The sequence below is a fragment of the Saccopteryx bilineata genome, chromosome 11, assembly GCF_036850765.1.
Source record: "Saccopteryx bilineata isolate mSacBil1 chromosome 11, mSacBil1_pri_phased_curated, whole genome shotgun sequence".
Lineage (NCBI taxonomy): Eukaryota > Metazoa > Chordata > Mammalia > Chiroptera > Emballonuridae > Saccopteryx > Saccopteryx bilineata.
The window spans coordinates 77914972-77941624 of record NC_089500.1 but is presented as its reverse complement, the minus strand read 5'-3'; the positions used below and the strand labels follow the sequence as shown (position 1 = coordinate 77941624).

Here is a 26653-nt window from a genome sequence, read left to right as displayed (position 1 = left end):
ACTTTTTCACATTAATCAAAAACTGGCATCTTGACTGTAAAGAAAATGGACACTCCGGCAGTCCCGAAGAACTTATTTAACCAAACGGCATATTCAATGTGACTGAAAAATGGCTCCTTTATTCTCTAGGGTCATGACCGAGGGACAGTTTGTGAACGCTGTGCCTTGAGCACCTGCACTGGCAGCTACGCAGACATAAGGGGTTATGCGTTCGGATGTTAGGTTCTAGGCACTGGGGGTCTCTGAAAGATTTCTGAACTAGGAAGTCATAAAATTACAAGTCCTGCTTTTAGGAAATCATTCCAAAAAGGATCAATGTTTTATGTGATAAAGGTGTAAACCACACAGCCACTGAAATGGAAAAGCAAACACCCCCCAAAAAAGGTTGAACTAAATCAACTGATGGCACTCTGCTTTGTAACACATGCAGCAACGTGTGTGTGTGTGTATGGGCATGCGTGTGAGCTCACACACATACCTATTGTGAGACAACTATTTTTAAATAAAAATAGCGTCCTCAGTAGCAGTCATCAATGAATTCTACTGGTTACTTCCCATAGGGATCTGTAACAAAGAGCCTCCCGATTTACACTGAGTCATTTAGTCACCTTTTCTCTAACATACATTATCGAATTTATTTATCTAGATATAAAAGCCACACTGATATGAGCAGCCCAGAGATTCTATAACATACGCACAATAGTGAGAAAAAATCAATACTTGACAATTTAATGTAAAAATTGTAAAAGAGAAAATATCTCCATTGTTTAAACGAAAGCAAACAAAGGAACATTTTTAAAAACCGTGATTTTTTTTTCTATTGCATTTATGGATTGACTTCATGCATGCTTATACAAAGTACTGTTTTCCTCAAAGGAAAACTATAAAAAAAAATACATATATAACCTAGGATTCCCAGTTTGATGCATCTGAAACATGTACTTCCAATTGAGAGATACAATTGCCAACAACATCCTGCACAAATGACACCGAGGAAAGTGGCTGAGCATGTACAATGGAACTGAGTGCACCTTTGGAAACCAGAGCTGTAATCCGGTTTGTAGGAAAATAAAGAATAGAAGTACTGGCCTAAAACTCCACTGCCTCACAGAAAACTAACACAATACAACACAAGTGACATCCTTTTCTCCGAGAGATGTAAGGCTCATTGCGTCTGGCGACTCAATTACCCTCTCAACCTACAAAGAACCCCCCTCCTGAGCGGAGGGCTGGGGGCAGAGCAATGCGGGACAGCCTACATCGTACACAGCTGATAAATATCTAAAAAGCTGCAGGCTTTAAAAAACAAGAGGCTCTGACCTTTTATGATTGCTACAGTGATCCTTCAACCAAACATGACTCACAAAGAGTCCCTCCTTCCACGCCCGGTGAAAACCGCGTTTTCAATTCTGTATCTCCAAATACCTTCTCTTTGCGTGGAAATCTGTTTAAATCGATACCTAAGTGCAACACTTCATGAGGCAGTCAAGACTGTGCACACACTGCTAAAACAGAAAGTTTTCCTATAGTAAAGATGATTCTGACCTTGCCTAGACATTTTATAAACTTTTCTGGCCTGACCTGTGGTGGTGCAGTGGATAAAGCGTCGACCTGGAATGCTGAGGTCACTGGTTCAAAACCTTGGGCTTCCCTAGTCAAGGCACATGTGGGCGTTGATGCTTCCTGCTTCTCCCCCCCCCTTCTCTCTCTTAAAAGTGAGTGAATAAATAAAATAAAATAAACTTTTCTAAGAGTACCATTATTCCCTTTTGATCTTTTTTCTTCTTCTTTTTTAAATTTGAACAAAGGGGGTCTACACTAATTAGAATTACAGAGTCACTATTGAATTTTGTAATACTCACGGGGAATTGAGCTAGCACGGCTCATAATTCTAATACCTCTTCATGCTTGGAAGCCAGGAGAGCTACCTTGGGTATAATTAGAGCCAAGACTTGCTAGGCTTCAAACTTTGGACATTTTATTTCACATCTTTTGTCATGAGGTTATAATTCAATAGGATTTAATATAGCTGTTTCACTAAGTGGCTTATTTTCACATAGGACAGAACGCCCGTGACGATGGCTGTTTGGGACATTCTGATATCAATAAACAAAATTCCTTCCCAGAACTCATCTTCTTAGTTACAAAACAACCATACATTGATAATTTCCTACTATCTGTAGGACCAAAGCTCAAATACTGAGTATAAAATTCAAAGATTTTCACAACCTAATCCCCGTTCAATGGCCTTTTCTCTTTCCCATCACTTCTTTTCATATAATCTAGGCTGGGTTCTAGCCACAGTAAGTTCATGACATTTCCTCTAAACCTGGAGTGTACACACCCACATTTCCAGCTTTTTCAAATGCTAAATTCTGCATGGGTTGCAATACTAACCACATTGCAGTATGGTTATGTATTTAAAGTATCTGTTTTCGCTCATACATTATGAACTTTTTTTTTTTTTTTGTATTTTTCTGAAGCTAGAAACGGGGAGAGACAGTCAGACAGACTCCCGCATGCGCCCAACCGGGATCCACCCGGCACGCCCACCAGGGGGGCGACACTCTGCCCACCAGGGGGCAATGCTCTGTTGCGACCAGAGCCACTCTAGCGCCTGGGGCAGAGGCCAAGGAGCCATCCCCAGCGCCCGGGCCATCTTTGCTCCAATGGAGCCTCGGCTGCAGGAGAGGAAGAGAGAGACAGAGAGGAAGGAGAGGGGGAGGGGTGGAGAAGCAGATGGGCGCCTCTCCTGTGTGCCCTGGCCGGGAATCGAACCCAGGACTTCTGCATGCCAGGCCGACGCTCTACCACTGAGCCAACCAGCCAGGGCCCATTATGAACTTCTAAAAGGCAGGTGTGATTGTTACCTCGAAAAAGTTCAGTAAACAACAACTAACCGAAGTAGTAAACACTTGTGTGGTATTTATCTTACTGAATGAATAGGGAAATTAATAATTTCACATCCACAAAACATTTTCTGAATTATTGCTCTTAGAGATTTTCACATAAAGTATCATTTCGTTTATGCCACAACCTTGTAAGACCGAGCCTATCTTTCATAAATAAAAGTAAAGAGATAAGTGCTTTTTCCTGGATTCATAAGTGGTCAACCTAAAAATTCAACTTTGATCCCCAATCCTAATAAATCTGACCACGGAGGTTACCACCATGCACTTTACCTTAGGAATAATCTTTAATTCTTCTGAAATCCTACAGCAATATAAAAATTATCATTTTTCTCCTGAACTATTTTTTTTTTGTGTGACAGAGACAGAAAGAGGGACAGGAAGGGACAGACAGACAAGAAGGAAAAGAGAAGAGAAGCATTAATTCCTCGTTGAGGTACCTTAGTTGTTCACTGATTGCTTTCTCATATGTGCCTTGACCAAGGCCTGGGGAGGGAGCTACAGCAGAGCGAGTGACCCCTTGCTCAAGCCAGCGACCTTAGACTAAAGCCAGTGATGATGGGATCATGTCTATGATACCACACTCAAGACAGCAACCCCACACTCAAGCCAGTGACTCAGGGTTTCGAACCTGGGTCCTCTGTGTCCTAGTTTGATGCTCTATTCACTGTGCCACCACCTGCTCAGGCTGAACTAAACTGCTCACAAAAATTGGGCATCAAGGAACATGCAGACACTCCAGTATACTTTCAGCCTTTAGTAATAGCAGATTTTCACCAACGAAATAATAGTTGGTTTTGCATCTCATTTGCATAATCGGAGAACTTTCTTTGACTTGTTTGCTTTTCTGATGTTCTTGTTTAATAAAAAAAATCAAATGGTTCTTCTTTTAATCGCTTCATATTCATTTTGAAATATCCTCTAATTTTTGTGAGCAATATGTGTATATATATTTTTAAGTAATTGACAATGAGAAATGATCTTCATATAGAAAAGTTACCTGGTTGTTGAAGGAGCACATTGCTTTTCTGTAGCATTTCAGAACATAAATATTAAACCTTTGAAAAGCATCGCCCGCATCCTCACGGGAAGACTTCCTTCAGGTTTTGTTCCTTGGTGAAGAGACACTACCTAAGAGTTTGCAATGCTCTCCTCACAAACAAAATACTATTAACTAATCCTTCAACCAATCAACCGTTCACTTCCTGAATGAAAACTGGGCTTACATCAATTAAAAACATCTTAAAAATCAATATTTCTTTTCTACTCCTGTCCTGTTTTTTTTAATTTATTTTATTTTATTTTTGGATTTGGAGGATATTTTTTGTTTACAACTCTATCAGTCTCTATGAATTATCCCAAGTTTCAGAAAAATTAACAGAAAGTTAGTGGAACGAAGAAGCCATTCCTCTGATGGTTCATCGTGCGGGACCTAATACCAAAGCCCACTTTAAAACAAAGACATTTCACAAGGACGTGAAGTGTTGTGATCATTAATGACAGCTCCTATCTAGGCAGTGAGCAAGTCGAAGCCTGAGTCAATCCCTTCAGCCAGTGCCTAGGTCAAAAAACCATTCATTCCAACATAAACTGATCTTTAAGACAATAAACAGTACTATGCATTTTCACAGTAATCATCACATCACGGTTTGGAGGAGACTAATTAATTACAGGTGCCCCATTTTCACATGCCTATAGAAACCATATTTATAACTCCTTCACCCCATCTAGCGAGGCAAGCTTTATGCCTTAGACACAGGTCACAACAGAGATCAAGATCTAGTGGTGTTATTAGGTTTCATTTGCGCAAATTATTCTGAACGTACCTTGTTGGCGATACTCGTGATGAACGATTTGATATCCAGATTCGTTGGACAGCTCTTCTGACAGGGGGCATCCGCGCATTTCAGGCATCTAGGATATAAAAGCCACTGTATTAAAGAAACCACCGAGTCACTGAGAGGATATTCTATGTGTCCTACACCCACCCGGAGAGCCTGCACAGTAAGAACAGATAAAATTGTGCTACTTGCAGGAACAAGATCTTTCTAAAGCAATATGGTAAACACATTCAGCTTTTGCACACCTTCTGAGACATAAAATAGCAGGTAAATAGCCATCTCTGCTCAGAGGATCAGACACAGGTAAGAGCCATCATTCACGCCTTGACTCACCAGTCTTGGTTTTTTGGTTTTTGTTTTGTTTTGTTGTTTTTTTTTTGTATTTTTCTGAAGCTGGAAACGGGGAGAGACAGTCAGACAGACTCCCGCATGCACCCGACCGGGATCCACCCGGCACGCCCACCAGGGGCGACGCTGTGCCCACCAGGGGGCGATGCTCTGCCCCTCCGGGGCATCGCTCTGCCGCGACCAGAGCCACTCTAGCGCCTGGGGCAGAGGCCAAGGAGCCATCCCCAGCGCCCGGGCCATCTTTGCTCCAATGGAGCTTTGGCTGCGGGAGGGGAAGAGATAGAGAGGAAGGGGGGGGGTGGAGAAGCAAATGGGCGCTTCTCCTACGTGCCCTGGCCGGAAATCGAACCCGGGTCCCCCGCACACCAGGCTGATGTTCTACCGCTGAGCCAACCGGCCATGGCCACCAGTCTTGTTTTGACCCCTCACTACCCACGTTACACTAGAGCAGGGGTCCCCAAACTACGGCCCGCGGACCGCATGCGGCCCCCTGAGGCCATTTATCCGGTCCCCACCGCACTTCCAGAAGGGGCACATCTTTCATTGGTGGTCAGTGAGAGGAGCATAGTTCCCATTGAAATACTGGTCAGTTTGTTGATTTAAATTTACTTGTTCTTTATTTTAAATATTGTATTTGTTCCCTTTTTGTTTTTTTACTTTAAAATAAGATATGTGCAGTGTGCATAGGAATTTGTTCATAGTTTTTTTTATAGTCCGGCCCTCCAATGGTCTGAGGGACAGTGAACTGGCCCCCTGTGTAAAAAGTTTTGGGACCCCTGCACTAGAGTATGCGATCGCGTCTATAACAAACGTTCCATATGCCACCTTCACTGCCATTATCACACAAAGGAAAGAGGTCAAGTTTCTCATTTCACCACTTCCTGCACCCTTTCTTCCTCCCTTCCTCCCCCCACCTTTCCTGGTTCCCTCCTTCCTCAGCTTTCACCACCCATTGTCCGAAGTCTTTCACCTACATACTCTCCACATGGCAGCAGCAGGGCTGTGGGGCAGCGGTGAGGTGTCAGCGCACAGCCCAGATCTGCCCCCTTCCACGCTGAAGCACCGCCTCGCCCGGGGCCGAGGAGAGCAAGGCTCAGCCTAGGTCACGCCCCCTTTCCACAGCAGCCTCCATGCAGGTACAGGTCAGTCCGGGGGTCGGGGGTGAGAGGCCAGAGTAGGGAACAGGTCTGCAGGGAGGCGCCGCAGCCTGGATTGTGGCCACGTCTGTCCAGTCCCACGTCCTCCCCTCTCGTACACAGGCCGGTCTTCGAACCAGCCTCCTGCACACTCATCTCAGAACCCGCTTCCCTTGGAACTGGTCAGAGATGCGCTCCAACTCCTCAGCGCACCTCACGTCCAGCTGGGGAGCACGTCGAGGCCACCGGTCCCGCAGGGGAGAGCCGCTCACGAGGCAGAGGGGTCGGCCTGGGAGTCTGCACCCTGGGAAGAACCCGTCCAGGTGATTCGGATGTCCAGTGAGCGAGAATCTCAATCCCAGAATTACGACTTCGGGACTGAAACCGGTGGGCAGAACGGTCTTCAATGTGTGCATTAACGAAGGCTTGTTTACTTATTCATTCTTTTACAGTGAGCGAGGCCGACGACATGGCTGACCCTGGGGGGGGGGAGACTCTTCAAGTGAGAGGACAAGCGTGGTCCTGCTCGGACGGGGAGGTCCGGACGTAGGGCAGGCACTGATCGCAGTCAGTGTGAGTCCCAGAGAACGGGGCATGGCCCGCCAAGAAAGCGCGTGAGGGGAACAGCAGCCCTCCAGCGAAAGCATCAGGAAAAGAGCTTCAGGGGGAATAATGCTTAAGCGGAAACTTGAAGAGGAGTGGGCATTCCTACGTCTTCTTGGGAGGAGTGTTTCTTCAGGCCCTTTGCCCATTTTTTAATTGGATTGTTTGTGGTTGAATTATACTTGAATAGTAACTCCTTGTCATAGCTGTTGTTTGCAAATATTGTACAAATTTTGGTCGACTTACGACCTATGCAACTTTCGACCCTTCGACTTTACGACCACAATCGCTAGCCACGACTGCTCCGCGTCTGGCAGCACAAGCGTTGCCCAGCTGGGCGTACGACAGTGTGGACCAGCTTCCGGCAGCACTACCGTCTCCGCGTGCACCATTTCAACTGTTATCCCAGACTCGGTACAGCGATTGGTGTTTTGTGTCTTGGATATTTTTCATCAAACCCCTCGCAAGATGTCTACCAAGAGGACATTGTCTCGGCAAATATTAAACCAGTTGTACTGGTAATGGAGTTTTTTACTTAAACCTGACGAATGTAAAAATAAGAAACAAAATGGGGTAGAGATGATACAAATGGCATAAAATGAACGAAGAAAATTATGATATATAACAGTAATGAAAGAAAATTATGATAAAATATGACTTGAAGATTTTTTTTTTTTGTATTTTTTTTTTTCTGAAGCTGGAAACGGGGAGAGACAGTCAGACAGACTCCCGCATGCGCCCGACCGGGATCCACCCGGCACGCCCACCAGGGGCAACACTCTGCCCACCAGGGGGCGATGCTCTGCCCCTCCAGGGCGTCGCTGTGCCACAACCAGAGCCACTCTAGTGCCTGGGGCAGAGGCCAAGGAGCCATCCCCAGCGCCCAGGCCATCTTTGCTCCAATGGAGCCTTGGCTGCGGGAGGGGAAGAGAGAGACAGAGAGGAAGGAGGGGGTGGGGGTGGAGAAGCAAATGGGCGCTTCTCCTATGTGCCCTGGCCGGGAATCGAACCCGGGTCCCCCGCATGCCAGGCCGACGCTCTACCGCTGAGCCAACCGGCCAGGGCCATGACTTAAAGATTTTTATAACATCATTTCACAGTACTGTACATATAGCCTACTCAATTTATGACCAAATCGTGTTACGACCTGTCTGTCGGAACCAGTCGTGGTCCTAAGTCGAGCACTAGCTGTATATTCCCTTTCAGGTGGCTGCTTTCTGATTTGGTGGTGATGGGGGTGGGGGGTGGAGGAAAGGCTACAGGAGGTCGAGGAAGATTTGACTTTGGGGGTAGGGTAGGGGGGTGGGCACACAATATAATACTCAGAGGATGCATCGTGGGATTGCGCCCTGGCAACCTAGATAATCTTATTAACCAATGTCCTCCCGATAAATGTAATCAAAAACTGTGTGGATGTTAGGGAAGTGGAGGAGGGTAGGATTTGGAATTCAGGGTCCCTCCAGACAGTCCCTCAAGAATAGGACGTGACAGTGTACGTGAACCGGTGGACTTAGGTCTGGCCTAAAGTGAGAGCGGGAGTAGAGAAAAGAAGTTAGGGCAGAGATCCGAAACTTGAGCTGGAACCCAGTCCCATCGGTCAGAAGGCCAGCACTCTCTGAGAAGGAACCCCACGCCGCGCGGCTGACAAAGGCGACCTGCTCGCTCATTTTCTGCCCACTTCCCCGCGTGAAGAAAGACCTCGGTGCCGCTCCTGCGAGAACACAATCCCCGTCTGTTGCGAGCAGAACAGTCCTCTTCATTATCCGAACCAATTTCTCAGCACCTAATTAATATCTTGTTTTTACATCTGATCTCTTTTCTCCGGTTTGTGCCCTTAGCCTTCTCTCTAAATTAAATTTCACACAATGAGTACCCAAGGCTTTTTCATAATCAATTGTCCTCTCTGAAGCGGAGTCATTAAACCTCTCTGCTATCATTGCTTTAAATGCCATTGTGAGAGCCACATCTATCATTCAGCAGAATTCCTCTCTCCTCGTACTTATTATTCTCCTTCTCCTAAAACACTCCGACGGAGCTCAGAAACAATTTCCCGAGCCTGTGATCAGCAGCACACGTTGTACAACAATGCAGAAAGGGAGTGAGGCTCAGTCTACGACGGTCCCTGTGCCGAGAGGAGGTGACATGCTCCCTTCACGTGAACTGGTGTGCTGAACACTGACGGAGACTTGAAAGGGTTGCCTATTATGTCTAATAAAATAAAATAACCTAAGCAGTAAGCAAATAATATGCCACCTTCAATACCTTCTAATTCATAAAAAAAAAAGTCATTTCAACAGTTTTTTAAATACCTGTCATTTAGAATACATACCTATATACATATTTAAATATGTGTATATGTATATATGTATATTTGTATTCTGGTTACCCCTAATGAAGTCACAAGTTTTCTGCTTCCCACCCTCCTAACCCCCAACTTGAATAATAAGGCAATTAAAAAAAAAAAAGTTATAATGTCAGCAGGTACGAACGAGTCAAATTGGCGCCCAGGGTCTGTTTCCGTTCTTCCAGAGAAATCTTAAATTTCAACCTAAACAGAGTCCGCTTAACAGCCCTGACAATGTAAGGATTTTTAGTTGTGGTTATTAAGCCTCTTTTACCAAATAATTCTCCTTTTATTATTGAGCTAGTTCACAAATAGCAGCTGTTGCAAATGTCAGATGTTAATGAGGCAAGGCAAGGCAAACCTGAATTGTAGCATTCCTTTTTTTCCTTTTTTTTTTTTCCCCCTTCCTTTTCTGCGTTGCCATGAATATGCCAGAGCCGGGCCGACTCGGATAATAATACCATCTTGCAATTCTCCCGGCGCTCCGCAGACCTCAAGTGCATCAGGCTACCATTAATCCCACTTATCACCCTGACAGCTCCGTAATTACACCACCGCGGTAGCCAGGTAGCCCTAATAAAATAGCAGCCGCGGCGCGGGCACGCACGCCGGCGAGATGTTTTATTAAACTTGGTGGGGGTTGATCACCAGGCGACACTCGTGTTGACCTATTTTTCTATTTGACAATAAATTATCCTTTGACCATGCCATAATAGATATTACGGAGTGCATTTACTGTACCCGACCGGGAAGGCCCTCAGTGGCAACGAGGCACGCAAACCCGGGGTAAATAAAATAGCAGAAATGCATGTCAGAATGCGATTATCCAAATTGCTTTAAATGATTGATACTGTGAAAAATCACAGACACCGTACTTAGGGGAATATGTCAACAATTATTGCAAAACACAGTTCTACATAAATTTTTTTCCTTAGAAGGAACATTTAAATTACTCTGTGTGTGTGTGTGTTTGTGTGTGTGTGTGTTTTTTTCTTATCTCCAGTCATTTAATTTTCCTTTTACGTTTCCGAGTTACTCTGTTATAATGCCGTTTATTTGTAAATACATTCATTGTAGGAGGCAAAAGTTAATTCAGGTAAATAATTATGTAATATTTTAATCCCCCAGTAATTACATGTATATTAAGAGGAGCATATTAGATTATTTTTTTAAAGGCAAGAAAATACCTTAGATTTTCCACTAATGATAAACATTTTTCACTTTCCTATTTGATAGAGAGCATAACAATCAATTTCATTAAAAAGGAAATATAGAATCCTTAATAATGTTAATTCTTCATAATTCAACATGACCATTAAAAAAAAAATGTGTGGAACCTTGTGTACTGCTACGTAAGGGACAAAAACTATGGGAGATACACTTATCAAGGATCTTTCTCTAGGAAAAGAGAACCATGATTCCTGTTCCCAAATACCAGTGCGGCGGAACTGTTTCACACCCAAAAGTATCAGAGTGAGGAAGGCAAAAAAGCAACAGTTCACCCTTAACCCATCCAAGCACAGATGCCTGCAACTTCTCTGAGTCGGCGTTCACAGCAGCTGGAATTGTAACCTATGCTTATTAAGGAATATCCCAACCCATCAGTTTAAATAATAATTTCCTTTTCAGTTAAAAAAAAAAATCTATGTGAACACTTTACAACCTCACGTTGCACTTACTTTATTTTTTGTTAGACTTTAGTTCAATCAGATCGGCACCGTTCATCACTCTCTACATAATCTATATTATTAGTCCATAGGTAATCAAACTGGCCCAAGTTAGGTTTTACATTAAAATATTAAAATGTCTTCCTAATATTGGTGTATTTCCTCAGATCCTTGATGCTCAGGACCTTTCTTCGGAATTTCTAAGTAACTGAGAAGTAGCCTATGGGTACAGGGTCTGACTTCCCTCCCGAATATCACCAGGGTCCATAAATACATAGTCTAACTTCCCTTCCCCAGCTTGGCAGAATCTCTATAAAAACCAAGCAGCACTTGGTATCAGTCTGAATGGAAGGAGAGTGAGCCGAGACAGGGAGGTTAGAAACAGAGGTCAGAGGCGTGTCTGAGTTCCCCAGCCTGTGCTCCTGGTATCCAGATCCTGTCCTAACACAGGACGCAGGAACGATGATGGTTGGCGTCTCTGAAGCACGGTGAGACTAAGCGTGGTGGGACTGACCTTCAACCGTCCAGATCCATCCTCACCTTCCAGTAATTCTCCCCACTCCTCTCAGCACGCCCTTCACAGCCTCTCCTATGCACCTTCTGACTCTGGTCCTCTGATCACACCTCAGGCTCTGACGAGCTCAGGAGTGCCGGGCATGAAGTTCGAGTATTTCTAAGGGCATCTTGGTCCAGCTTCTCTATTCTAGCTGGGCTAGAAAGCTGTGGGAGCCTCGTTAAAACTAACTGAATATTCCATGCTGTTCTCCACTCTGCCTTTCTCACACACCAATGACGTTCATGTGTAAGGCTCCTGATACCTATTCGAATGACTCGTTTAACAGGGCAACACAATTTTTCAATAAAGCTATCTATCCACTAGAAACGCCCCGTCGCAATGTGGGCGCTCCAAGTCAATCCAAAAGCAGCAAAAGATACAATAGCACAGAATTCACACAACGGACGTTCACACGATTACGTCGGATGGTCTTCCTCGTGGGTCTAGGAAGGCAACGTAGTTCCAAGTGTTTCTAAAAGGGTGTCCCTACAATCTTGCTGCCGTCTGTGTCAGAGAATGATGATGGATGTGGCGTGGAGGGCACACTCAAAGGGTGCGATTAGTAGATACGAGAACCCAGGTGGATAAAAGAGTCTGTCCCGGCATCCCTGCTCCGCCCATTACCTCCCAGCATCTCTGACTCGCCAACGCCCATGCCCGCCATATTCCTCCCTTCCTCTTCTCCACTCCCACGCCCCGTGGGCCGGTAACTAAGGTACTCTCACTCTCCAGAGGAGGGCAGCATTTTCCCCTGACAAACTACGCTCTCTACATGCAGAGATGTTCTTTCTCTAGGTAACTGTCAGTAACTGATAAAAAGATACCTGCGTTTTATAGGCTGCTGTAATTTTCATGTTTATATACAGACGACCACCTACCTCCGCAGGACAGGTCAGTTTTATATAGGTTAGCGTGGTGAGGGGGTCAGCCGATAGCCATTCTCAGAAACCCAAGTGTCGCCAGGCACTTAAGCTACCATTTTTAACTTAACTGCAACAAGCCCCAGGCAATTTGTTTTCAAGGCAGAACAGCGCTGCTCGGAACCACTGTCGTTCCCCTCCCACGCCAGACAGCTGTTCCACGACGCTCAGTGGACGTCGGATCCTCTCCAGCCCTTGGAGGGAGGTGGGTGACGGCGCCCACGGCTTTGTAATCGCTTTCCTACGACTCACTAATGCCATTTCACCTGCACCGTTTCCCCAGCAGTGTCATCAAGCCCTTGATTTATACCAAGGCTCCTTCCAGGCTCCTTAGGAAAAAAAGACATGATGTCTTCGTAGCGTATCCATCTGCTGTGCAAATTATCTTTTCAAATTTTGAAACACCTGTTGTAAGTTTATCTTCATGTCAATGAGGCTCCCTTAGGAAGGGCATCCAAATTTAAAAAAAAAATACTAATAATAAAGTAATACGTGTTAGTCATCGACGGCTCTAAAAGTAAACTTTTCGGCAAATTTCAAAAACTAAAAAAAAAAAAAAAGCTGTAGGTTTTTTTGACTTCCTCACAGGCAAGTTCAGCAATAATGTAACAGTGAAGTTGACATAGATGTTTATCTTGTTTCTAATAAAGATGTTAAAGAGAAACAAAATCAAAAAGGTAAGCCATAACTAGGTTATTCACTACAATACAATTCCTAGATTTATGGTGTGTGTTGAGAATGAAAAAATAATTTTGTGTAAATATGAAAACCCGCTGAAGGGCATGTACACTAAGATTTGGCATAGTTTTATTTTATACAATGTTATATTGTTTGAATTTTTATTTTATTATTATTTTTTTACAACAAGCAAGTACAACATGCAATTTTTAAAAAATGAAAAGATGTGGATGCTGTCGCCAACAGACATCACATTATCCTGAGTAATGTCCCCTCTTGACTTTGGTCATCGGAATTGACCAGGCAGAAGGAAACCCACAGTGCTCCCATATTCATTTGCTCTCTCACAAAAAAACAAAAAACAAACAAAACAAAAAAAAAAACTCCAGAAGTCTTACAAAGGATCCAGTTAGCAGAATTCACAGGACAACCACGATGGAATAGACTTCTGAGTCACCGGTGGGAACAGCACAAAGGGTCAGGTCTGGCCAAAGAAATAGAGCCCATGACAGCACGGGGCACAGGGACTCATTCACAGGTTAGAACAACAGCCTAAGAAAACGCTTGGCCTTGGCCCTAGGCAGGTGACTCGGTGGGTAAAGCGGCGTCCCAGCACACCAAGGCCGTTGGTTTGATCCCTGGGCAGGGTACGTAGGAGAGGCAATCAATGAGTGCACGACTGAACAACTAGTTAGTTGATGCTTTTCTCTCCCCCCCTCTCTCTCTTGTCCCCCCCCCTCCTTCCTCCTTCTCTCTCTCTCTCTCTCTCTCTCTAACCAATGGGGGGGGAAATTAATTTAAAAAAATTATAAAAAGAAAAGATTTGGCCTTAAAATTATAAGACAGCATTCATCAGAAATAAAATTCAGGAACAAATAAATGTATCCAAGTCTTAGCTATCTGGATAGGATAGTGGAGTAGAAACAATTCAACTCAGAATGGCTTATTAAAAAGCTACGGTGTTCTGAGTTCTGTGCTGGTGAAGGGGAGGAATTATTGCAACTCACGAGGAAGACGCCTACATAAAAATACCCGGGGCTCACTGCATGCAAGGGAGAGTTTGGTCTAGGTTTTTTCTTTGCATGTGCAACACACCATGTTTCAGGAGCTGAGAGAACGGATTTGGAGAATGATAGCCATTTGGGTCTTCTGTCTGTGGGATGGTCCAGCTGCATGCTCGGAACCCAGGCACATTCGTCTAAAAGGTTTTCTACTCCATAAAAAGGATGTCACTTTCCCATTTTCTAAAAGTACAAAAAAACCCCACACCCACACACCTTTAAACTAATTTTAAATATTCATTCCTTTTGCTTAACTAAATCTATGCTGATTACCCCAGATTAAAGAAAGATATCTTCACTTTATACACACACACACACACACACACACACACACACACAATCCCGGTGACTTTTTTTTTTTTAATAACCTGTATGTGATCATGACATTCTCTGGCTTCAAGGGGAGAATTCTAGCATAAATGACCTCGAGCTCCTTGCCTCATTCCCTCCTACAGATCCAGCTGCAACACTGCCCCTGTCCCTACACCAGACTCCCGTCCCCAAAGCCACCTCCTTGCATTCCACGTGCCCTGCCCTGCCAGAGAGCCACACCTCAAGTAGCTTCAGACACAGCAGCTCAGGTGTCCCCAGAGCACCCCCTGGGCCCTCACATCAGAGCAATTATCACATTGGATGGCGGCAGCTGACTCCCTGTTCCCTTCTCCCTTCTAGCTCCTCTTCCCGTCAGAAAGGGCTTGGTCTCCTTTGTCTCAGGTGTTGGTCGGCTTGGCAATAGATTAATTGGAAATTGGATGAAAAAAGACAGCCAGAATTTCCAGACTACTCCAGCTATTGATTTTCTTGTTTGGGGGGGAAAAAAATTATTCCTTTTTTTTTTTTTTTAATAACTGCTCTTCAACCTTACATGAATAATATACACATAATGAAATATATTTCTATTGGGTTTAATTTATTTAATCAATGCTTATGCAGGGGTTACTTTATGCTAACACTATGTTTGTGTGTTTTATAAATATTAATTCAGGTGATTTTCCTAATCGTGCAATGAGGTAAATGTATACAGATAGATATGATCTCACCACAACTTGATGAGAACCCAATGCGGTAGATCCTGTTAATTCTTCTCATTTTAAAGATGAAGCAACTGAGGCAAAATTTCCCTATTTCCCTTCTCTGATTCAGGTTGGAAACGTTGTATTGCCTATTTCTGTGATCCTGGAGATCATTAAGAAGTTGATACAAATCTCCCCAACTTTCTCATCTTCATTCTAAAAGTCAACAGCACGTGGTGATGTCAGAGCCTCCATCAGTCTGTGAAAGCCACACTCAGGAACCCTCAACAAACGGGGGCTAGACGGGCGCTTTCTCCAAAGCCCAGCCTGTGCGCACCATCATTTCATTTCTAGAGCAGTTCTGCTAACAAGAGCCAGCAGCCGCCCTGCCCCCCCCCCCCCCAGAACTGGAGACCATTTCCTGAAATAATATATAAAAACCCCACCGGTCAGAGTCATTATTACACAATGTATTCCATAAGTGGCTGCCTTGAAAAACAATGTAACAGAACTCCTCCTTGACTTTAGGAAGTATCCAGGAGTAATCCTTGGGTCTCCTGCCATCCTTCCCAAAGCTTTCTCTTGTGCTTAAACGACTTGGACTTGTAGCAATCGTTCAGACCAAGTTTTCCAGGGGACATGCCCGACAGACAAAATAGAAACAATTAGAAACAATCCCGGGAAATATCTGCACCTATGAGTCATAATAGATACAATAAAAATATATTCACTGCAGCCCTGTGATCATGACCGGGCCTAAAATAACTGTCCACTGGACAGCATTCGGAACATCATATATGCACACGGAACCCGCCGTGCAGACCACGACCCTGACCCCTCAGTTTTGCACAAAGGTTTCCGACGCTATTTCAGTCCTGAGGAGTCCAGTGCTGACACGGCACATGACGAATACGCCGAAGTTTCAGGAAATTAATGAATATGAAAGAAAACAGATAAGAATATAAAGGTTTAATCTTCTCAATTTAATCATATCTTAAGGTGGACCGAGGGGGCAGGCAATAACGCTGCTCGGAAAATGAACTAATGTGACGATGGTCTGATCATTATCGGAAGCCTCTTGGGGACAAAAAAAAAAAAAATAGCTTAGAAGCCAAAAGACACAATATTCAGACATAGTATCTCAAACACAGTCATTAGCTTTGATGTGACATACACACGAAAGACAGAAAAGTAAAGAAGCTAAGGGAAAATAATACACAGTTGCAGAAAAATGGAGAATGGCATCGACGAGGCTTCTAACGGAACGCATTCTCACGCCAGCCGCACCGTCATGGTCTGTCACCAGCACCGAGAAACGTGAGAAAGCTGAATGAAGGGTGTGAGGGACGGGGACAGAACCCCCCTGTGTTTGTGGCCTGCGGCATTCTGCCACCTTCTTCCCTTTGTTCTTTCGTTCCTTCCTCCCCCTCTCCAACTTTCTCAACCCACTAGTATCTTTAAAGCATGTCACGCCAGGGGGTGTGGCCAGGTGCTAGAGTCACGGAGAGGAGTGAGACAGGGGTGGGTTCTGCCCCCCACCAGGAGCTCACAGAAATGAACATGCGTTCAGAGGCGTCCCCACCTGTTCGCTCCTCTGGCTTCCCGGTAAAAGGGCAAAGACAAGACACAACGAATACATTTGTTTCCTCGGGGCACGCGTGTGTGGGCATGTCCTGCGGATGGGCCGAGTGACCCAGGACTTGAGGAAAAGATACTGAGCCTGAGTATCTGACGGTATTTCCCACCACCCAGCACAAGCAGCCCGGAGCTCTCCGCCCCCAGCTCTCGGGCCACGTCCGCTGCGAACAGACCCACTCTCCTTTCACACGCTCCCTCTCCTTTCACACTCTCTCTCTCCTTTCACACTCTCTCTCTCCTTTCACACGCTCTCTCTCCTTTCACACACTCTCTCCTTTCACACGTGCTCTCTCTCCTTTCACACGCTTTCTCTCCTCTCGCATGCTCTCTCTCTCCTCTCACACGCTCTCTCTCCTCTCGCACGCTCTCTCCTTTCACACTCTCTCTCCTTTCACACGCTCTCTCTTTCACACGCTCTCTCCTTTCACACGCTCTCTCTCTTTCACACACTCTCTCTCTCCTTTCACACTCTCTCTCTCCTTTCACACTCTCTCTCTCTCCTTTCACACTCTCTCTCTCCTTTCACACGCGCTCTCTCTTTCACACGCGCTCTCTCTTTCACACGCTCTCTCTCTTTCACACACTCTCTCTCTCCTTTCACACTCTCTCTCTCCTTTCACACTCTCTCTCTCTCCTTTCACACTCTCTCTCTCCTTTCACACGCGCTCTCTCTTTCACACGCGCTCTCTCTTTCACACGCGCTCTCTCTTTCACGCGCTCTCTCTCCTTTCACACGTGCTCTCTCTCTCCTTTCACACGTGCTCTCTCTCTCCTTTCACACGTGCTCTCTCTCCTTTCACATGCTCTCTCTCCTTTCACACGTGCTCTCTCTCTCCTTTCACGCGCTCTCTCTCCTTTCACACGTGCTCTCTCTCTCCTTTCACACGCTCTCACCTCTCGCCCGCACACACCACCCAGCCGGGGCCCCACACCGCACCCTCCCGGCAGCGGCAATGGAGTCGGATGGGCTCTCACTTGAGACCCAGCTCAACAGCTCACTAGCTTTTGTGATCTGGGAAAAGTTATTTACATTCTCGGAGTCCCGGCTTCCTCACTTCCTTTGCCAATTACAGGCCAGACTCCTGCAGGGAGGGTTAAATACAGGAGCACAGGAAACACACGGAGCGCCTGCCCTGACCGTACCGGCTCAGGAATGGAGATGGCGGTGGTAAATCGCTCGCGTTATTTATTATCCGGTAGCAATGGGGAGCCCCCCGGAGGAACGGAGCCCCGCTTCCTGCGGCTGCTGGGAAGCAGAGTGTTACGGCTGGACTGAAAGCGAGGCGGCCACGGAGGCTACCGAGACGTTCGGTGACATAAACCCGGCGCGCTCCGCACCACGTTCAGAACAGCTGCTCCATAAACGAGCCCAGGAAGGGATTTCGAAAAACACCTCCATCTCCCAGGCCCATTCGAGGGAGTCTGCGGAGTCCGGGAGGGAAGGCGCAGCGTTTTGAAGGAACAAAAAAGGTAGAACCGTAAGAGACCATCAGAAATAAAACACGGAAGGGGTGAGTGCCGCGCGCACCCACCGGTTTACCACGGAGGCCTCGGCCGCCCCACAGCCAGGCCGTGCGCTGCGCTCCGTGGACGCCCGCCGGCTAGCAGGTCGAGTCCGGCTTAGCGGCGACTCCGCCACCATTATCTCCATTCTCCCAGGGACCTCGCCTTCAGGTCGTGATGAACAGTTTGGAGGGGGCCAGCTTCAGCCACGGATTCTGCACTGACAGTTTCTATAGGCGCCTGTCCATGTGCTGGGAAGCGTCCCACCTGCTCCCAGCTGAGAGAGAGAGAGAGAGAGAGAGAGAGTGAGTGTGTGTTTCAGGGTGAACTTTTCAGAGCAACCCCGCTGAGAGGAAACTGCTGGGCAAGCGAGGGAGACGTCCGTCTGTCCTCCCAGCGCAGCCTAAAGGGCGCAGACACCCTTTCCCGCTGAAGGGGAGTTGTTCCAGCTCTGTACAGACAGACGGTGACAGTGCGTATTCATCTCAGGGATGCCAACACGAACGCAGTATTTTTAGGGAAGCAGGCGACGTATTTCTCTTCCACTTCGCCGCCTCTGCCCCTGCTCCTTAACACCACCCACGTGAGCCCCGCTCGCCCTGCTCGTGGCACGGACCCTGGGGGGGGCCCTGGGGACCCCCCCCCCCGGGGCGCACCTCTGGAGAAGCCAGCCTTCCTCAGCCGCCATTCTCCCCCTTCAAGGTCATCCGTTTACTTCTCTGTGTCCCCACATTTTCACGCTATACTACAATTACTTTTTTACCTAACTCTCTCCCCAAAGTGCCAGCGGGTCCCAGGAGGACACTGGCAAACACTGGTTAGAGCAGGGGTCCCCAAACTTTTTACACAGGGGGCCAGTTCACTGTCCCTCAGACCGTTGGAGGGCCAGTCTATAAAAAAAACTATGAACAAATCCCTATGCACACTGCACAGATCTTATTTTAAAGTAAAAAAAACAAAATGGGAACAAATACAATATTTAAAATAAAGAACAAGTAAATTTAAATCAACCAACTGACCAGTATTTCAATGGGAACTATGCTCCTCTCACTGACCACCAATGAAAGAGGTGCCCCTTCTGGAAGTGCTGCGGGGGCCGGATAAATGGCCTCAGGGGGCCACATGTGGCCCATGGGCCGTAGTTTGGGGACCCCTGGGTTAGAGGGTCCATGAGCCGTGAGGCCACGGGGACATGGTGGCCGGCCAAATGGCCACAGACACGTCCTTTCTGTAACTTAGGATGAAAAAAAAGAGAACAAATGAAATAACAGTTATTTCACAGTTAGATCACTTGTCTTCCGTTTCTCCCTCATCTCCTGAATTTTTTCTTTTTAATTTGCATTGCCTTTTTTTTTTTTCCTTATGGCTTTGGCAGTTAATACACTCTGAACTTAAAAAAATCATGGTATTCGTCAATAATAGAAGTGTCCCAGGAGGATTTGAGTTCCTAATTCTTATATGTAGGTCTACTCAAGCGCGAACACCTTCGCCCGTTCACTTTTCCCTTCAACCAGCTCTGTACGCAAATGTCTTCCTGCCCTGTGGGAACGCGGGCGGAGACAGGCCGCTGGGCTCGCTGGGGTGGTTTCCTCCTCTCCGTGTTCGGGAGTCCCACGGGCCGGGGCGTGCTGGTCGGGCGAGCAAGCCGGGGTTGGGGACTGTACAGAGAAGCTGCACACGTCAGAGCACACAGCCATGAAGCGTGGATACTGCGTGGACACGCAATTCTCATTCTGCATGTTGCCGACGAAGGCTGAATGGAAAGCTTCATGTCTGCGTGAAGTCTCCTGCATCTTTTTCTGTTTGTTTTTTGTATTCTTCCAAAGTGAGAAACTGGGAGGCAGACAGATAGACTCCTGCATGAGCCCGACTGGGATCCACACAGCATGCCCACCAGGGGGGCGATGCTCTGCCCATCTGGGGCGTCGCTCTGTTGCAACCAGAGTCATTCTAGTGCCTGAGGCAGAGGCCACAGAGCCATCCTCAGCACCCGGGCCAACTTTGCTCCAATGGAGCCTTGGCTGCGGGAGGGGAAGAGAGAGACAGAGAGGAAGGAGAGGGGGAGGGGTGGAGAAGCAGATGGGCCCTTCTCCTGTGTGCCCTGGCCGGGAATCGAACCCAGGACTCCCGCACGCCAGGCCGACGCTCTACCACTGAGCTAACCGGCCAGGGCTCCTGCCTGCTTTATGTGCCTGCTGGACTTGATTTTTCCATCAAGAGTAAAGCCTTCCAACGGCTATGAAACAATAATAAAAATAAACCAAGCAGTACGTGGCGGAGGAAGCTGATTCTGAGAGCACGGAGCAGCGGGGTCAGGGTGTCCCCCAGGGGGCCAAGACTGAGGAGGGTTACGAGAGTGGGGAGGGGAGGGGCGGGCAGAGGGAACAGGTGTGTGCGTGCTGGGGGCCCGGCAGGTGTGGCTGTGACGGACAGCCCCGAAGGCAGGAGCCGGAGGGGAGCTGGAACACCTGGGGAGGGGCCGCCGCTGACTCGGTCTGTCCCTCCAGCAGGTGCTTGGCAAATGTGCGCGGAGTGAACAAATGGGCGGTAATGATAATGAACAGAGGGCGACGCACTTGCTTGGATTCTGAGGTTTGTGTGTTATTTCTGTCTTGGGAAAATTAGAATTTCTACAAGGTAATTTACTTCCCATTACTACAAATGGGACTATTTTTGCCTTGTTAAGATGCTCCCCTTTTTCCTATATTTAAAAGTAATTTAGAGAGCTATGGCTCAGTATTAAACACAGTAGATAAAGTATTTATGATGCGGCGAACTTGAAACACAGGCATCCTGCATACATCTGCTTCCCAAGGAAACATTTATAATATTTACAAAGTTTCGCTGTGGATCCCAAAGGGATGTAAATTGTACACTCTCTTAAGGGGGGGGGGAATATATATATATGGTCATTTTCCACGGCGCCTTACCAAACGAATGCCTAAAAAGGCAGTTTGGGCGCTAACTGCTTCTTCAGTTTCCGATCCTGAATTCGCATGAGAAAATGGGACACCTGGCCCCTGATGACGACCTCATTCGGAGACCTCTCCCATCACGACGTGATCCGGTCCTGAGGCGGAGGTGCCAAAAAGGGAATTCTCAGGGAATAAAAACCGTTACTGCCCCTCAGCATCGATGGAGCACTGGAGAAAGGGGAATTTCTGGGTCCTGTTCTGTCCTCGACTCATTATATAAGCACGATCGAATCATATAACCGGCTGAGGCCTCAGTTTCCTTATCTGTTAGGGACAGGCGAATGCTCAGTGGGCACCTCCCATGTCCTCTAGCAACAAAGGGGGCTATGACCTGACACCTTCCTCCCACATTCCTCAAATGCGATGAGATCACGTGAGGGAAAAGGCTTTAGATGTATACTATCGACATTTTCTTTAAAATGAGAGAAGTACAACTTATAATAATAATTTTTGTTTCATACATTCTTATTTTGTTTTAAGGGATGGTATTCACTCCTTTATTTTCGTATAAGAAGAACAAACATAGTAATCTCTTTTTAAAAAAAAAATAAAGATTTTTCTATTATATTCACTTTGTAATAAATTTTGTTCCATAATAAAATGGAACATAGTTTGAACCTGATCGTGAGACTGACCTTTCCTAAAACTTCAACATTAGCCGTGTAGAAATCCTCAGTTTAACAGGAATGTAAATAACTTGGGGGAACCCACCCACCCACCCACAGCAATAAAAATGGTAAAAAAAAAAATATTCAACAACCCTGACCGGGTCCGAAATGTCCAACTACATTGAGTGACCATTTCCAGTTTCTCCATTGATCTCTTGGCCCTCTGACTTAATTTTGGAATGCAGTCCTGAGAAAAGCTAAATTTAACTCCGTGTTGAAAGGTCAGGAACTGACTTCCTCAGAAAGCCCCGTTTCTTGGTATCTTAGCCTGCCGTTTTACACCCTGCAGAGGAAACATCGAACTCCTCCCTAGAGAACCTCACTCAGAATCCGGTCCCAGAAAACACGGGTGGGTGCCCCGTCACTGCCGCGTGGGGGCTCCGGAAGCTGAGGTCAGCCACGGAACCTGTCCACGCTGCACTTTCCCCTTCCGGGAAATGAGCTGATCCTTCCCGACCTCAGAGTCACGAGAACCCAATGCTGCACATCAAGCCCTGGGACCCAGGCGGCTCTGCAAGATGCACTTGTCACGTCCACAACCTGCGTGCTGGTGTCCAGCCCTCCCCACGCGCCCGGGACCTGCAGCTGCCTCTCCCGGGCTAGGTTTCTGGGCTTGCATTTTGTTTACTTACTTGCTGCCTTGGTTTGAAGCCAGTGTTACTAAATCCCACAGACATGAACTTCTTTTTCCCTGGAGTGATCCTCAGGAACATTTTACTGATGTTCCTGAAACCCAAAAACTCCAAAGCATCAGCTGACTACTTATTAGGTCACAATTGTCTTTTTATCTTGATCCCTATGGACCTGTCTTTCTCCCTGTCGATAGTCTATGCTTCTTAAGATTGCTCAGATCCTGAGTGTTCAGTGTCCCTCTGGCTGTTCATGTTGCGGGCTAGACGGGCTCCAAGCTCTGAGCAAGCAGAGAGAGTCGTGAATCAACTCCTCCGTCCGTGTGAGACTGGAGGGAGGGACTGCAGTAAGGAAGACTCCTTGCTTAAAATCATGGACTGGGTGGGTGGGACTCCCCTCCTCATGGAAGGGACCCGGACATTGCTGGGTGTTGTGCTCATTTACATAAAGACTTCTGCAAAGCTCCATGACCAAGAGAAGACAGGAGGAAGTCAACACCAACTTGAATCTAAGCCACCCTCCTGGTTTCCACAGATGCAACATCACCACACTATTACTACGTGACTTTCTCCCGGATCCTCCAATAGAAGGCGTGATTCCAGCTCAGGCACGCCCAGGCAACCATGGAGTCGCTGGACGAGCCGGGGAGAGTTCATCAGGAGAGAAACAAGGAGTAAGCACGACAATTACTCCAGAGTCACAGATATACAGTATTTCGAAAGGAGAGAAGGAAACACATTAAAAGACCTCCTCTGGTAATCAGGAACAAAATTTATTACCAAGTGTATATAATAGAATAATCTATAATTTCTTTTAAAACAAAAAGGTTACTATGTTTGTTCTTCTTATACGAAAATAAAGGAGTGAATACCATCCCCTTAAAGCAAAATAAGAATGTATGAAACAAAAACAAGCAATGAAACAGAGGCAGAGGCAGGATCAAAGGGACCAGAGGAAAGAGATTAATGAAATTATATACACATAACACAGCGTTATAGAGAACAGGACAGCAAATCCTGGAGCGAAGGGGGGAAGGCATTGGGGGGAGGGGGCATAGGGGGGGCTATGGGGGAATAACGGGGTGGGGGGAGATATATTCGGTGGGACACTTGAATCTATGTAAACACAAATTAAAATCATAAATAAAAACAAAACAATACAAAAAGACACAAGACACTGAAAGAGAAAAGGCAGTCTATTGCAAAGAACCAAAAAGAAATTCTTGAAATGGAAGATTCTGCCACCGAAATGAAGGTCTGCTAGAGAGGCTGCATCCCAGACCAGACTCACTTAGAGAGGAATGAGGGAGTTGTTCATGCGGGACGTGGAGACTCCTATAAGACCCAGCACAGAGGGACAAGATTAACAAAGTCCTAGTCTGGGGTGAGGAGGTTAGACATCACTGCAGAATGGAGAGTGGAGAGTCCTCCGGGTCATTATTCAAGGAATTCTTTAGAAACTCAATTCAGTGGCAGCATAAAGAATGGACAACAGGCTAAGGCCACACTTCCTACAAGGAGGGATAAGGTCATGAACAAGCAGGAGGTGGAGGTGAGGAACGGAATCCACCCCCAACCCCACCCCCTCCCACCCCCCTTTTCTCTGACGCCATTGTTAGTTTCCGTACTGAAACATATCTTAGGCGCAAACCTTCTGCATCTGTTCCCCAAACCCCCTCCTTCTTAGCCTCGGATTCTTCCGCGTTTCTTCCCGTCTACACCCTTCCCTTCCACCCCGCACCACATAGCCTCATTCTTATTTGCTGCCCAGAGCTCTCCTCCCTTTCAAACTGATTGGGTATCTCCAATTTGTTGTAAGCATGGCAGTCACACTGTTTTCCAGGAACAGTGAAAGGCAGGCCCTGCTCAATTCTCTGTGGAGAGAGCGTCAGTCAACCGGGCATATGGATGTCCCAGGTTCGATTCCCAGACAGGGCACACAGGACAAGCAACCATCTGCTTCTCTCCCCCTCTGCCTCCTTCTCTCCCTCTTCTCCTCCCACAGCCAGTGGCTTGATTGGTTAAGCAGTGGCTTGATTGGTTAAGCAGTGGCTTGATTGGTTAAGCAGTGGCCCCAGGTGCTGAGGAGAGCTCACTCGGGCCAAGCGTGTCAGCCTCAGGAGCTAAAAACAGCTTGGTTGGTTTGAACATTCACCCTAGACGGGGGTCGCCAGGTAGATCCTGATCGGGGCGTATGCAGGAGTCTGTCTATCTCCCCTCCACTCACTTAAACAAACAAACAAACAAACAAACAAACAAACAAAAACAGTGGAATCCAGTGCAGACTCCTGAAATGATAACAATAGTACTATCTTAAAAGTCAAATGAGCTGGGTTAAAATCCTTTCTCTCTTACTTATTAACTATGTGACAAGTCACAACTGCTATGATCCTCACTTTTCTTAACTGGCACAAGTGGAATAGAAAGTTCCTATTACGTCGAGTTATTATGAGCAAAAGATAAGCTATCTACCGAGTCTATCAGAATGTATGTTAATATAGGCTGACCAGGCGGTGGTACAGTGGCTAGAGCATTGAATTGGGACGTGGAGGACCCAGGTTCAAAACCCAGAGGTTGCTGGCTTGAACGCAGGTTCATCTGGTTTGAACAAGGCTCACCAGCTTAAGCGCAAGGTTGCTGGCTTGAGCAAGGAAGGGGTCACTCGATCTGCTGTAGTCCCCCCTACCCCCTCCCCCATCAAGGCACATATGAGAAAGCAATCAGTGAGTGACTAAGGTGCCGCAACGAAGAATTGATGCTTCCCATCTCTCTCCCTTCCTGTCTGTCTGTCCCTATCTGTCCCTCTCTCTGTCTCTCTCTGCCTCTGTCTCACACCTCCAAAAATGTATGTTAACATAGTAAATGTTCAGTGAACGTTATTTCCCTCCCCCCCCCCCCCCATTAACACCCAGCACAGAAAGGCCTTCTAGTTTTCTAGTTTTCCTGAAAAAACGAACAATGAAAAGACCAACGCCTCCCCGGGCCCTGCCTGTGTCTGCCCCTCCGTTTGGTTAGACTAACTCACTTACACACTCCGTCCCCTGTGCGCGGACAGACCGTGTCAGAGCAGTGCCCACGCTGGCTCCTCACTGTGTCTCTCCGCCGCCAGCCCACTGCCCCGCTAAGGGCAGAGCCTCGGTCAAGGTTAGACACACGACTCGACGTTGTTCCCGTCTCATTTACCACCACCCCCACTGCCCCTACCCGCCACCGATGCTTTTCGAAGCGCACGATGCGGACTCCTGACAGTATCTCCACCTTTCTCATCCTCTGTGGTCCTTCTCACCTCCCCTCGAGCTGTCTGAGTGCCACAATCCCAGCGGAGTATGCATCCTCCACTGGCCTCCCTCCTTATGTCCCTCAGAACTGACCTGCCCCCTCCTGTGGACTCCTGCATCAAGAGAACAAAGGGCAAGGACCTTCCCGTCACATCCTGCAGTAGCCTCTGTGCCCGAGCCTACTCTCTCACACACAGGAGCACCCCCCATTTGTTGAACCGAACTCCAATAATCCTTGCCTATTCATTAAAAGGGTTTTGTATCGCCGTAGAATGCATCCTATAAAAAAAGGCAGTGCATATTTTAACTTATTATGATTTATTAATTTGATTACTTTGATGTAGCCCAGGGAACTTGAAACGAGGGCTGAAAAATCCAAGTAGGATATTAAAATTCTCAATATTCGGCCGAACATCTATCTATTATGAGCCTTATTTCTCTCGGAAAATAAAGCCTCGGACCAGCCTGATTAGCATGCCTTTATTGTGTGTCAGAAAACGCCCCTCAAGGGTTTTATTTTTGCCAGTTGGTTCCTAATTGTTTGCAACTAATAGCTACTGCATATTTTATTAATTTACAATGAAAATGAAGTAAAAATATCATCATGGTGTTTAACAAATAATAGGCGAGCACTAGCTGACAATCTTTCGGGAGCGAGATGGGAAGAGAGAGAAAAAGGGAGGAGAGGGAGACTCAGGAAAAAGGAGAGGAAAGGTGATCGTGGTGAGAACGAAAGAAAAAGGAACAATAACAACAACAACAACAAAAAAAAAAACAGAATAAAAGGATAAGGATTTGACAAAGGGCTAATGATAAAATAAAAAGTAACAGTGAGACCGGAAGAAAGAGTGCAGAAAGAAGAGGAAAACAAAGGGAAGAGGTGAAG

The 26653-nt window shown here is 46.6% G+C and overlaps 1 protein-coding gene across 2 annotated transcripts in view; it reads right to left on the bottom strand.

The window, feature by feature from the left end:
- The window catches only part of DPYD (dihydropyrimidine dehydrogenase), a 660046-nt gene that overhangs the window by 494784 nt on the left and 138609 nt on the right, over window positions 1-26653 (bottom strand). For both annotated transcript variants that reach the window (XM_066246448.1, XM_066246450.1), the window contains exon 4: window positions 4736-4823. In XM_066246448.1, the coding sequence (XP_066102545.1) occupies window positions 4736-4823 (88 nt within the window). The remainder of the gene's footprint in view (window positions 1-4735; window positions 4824-26653) is intronic.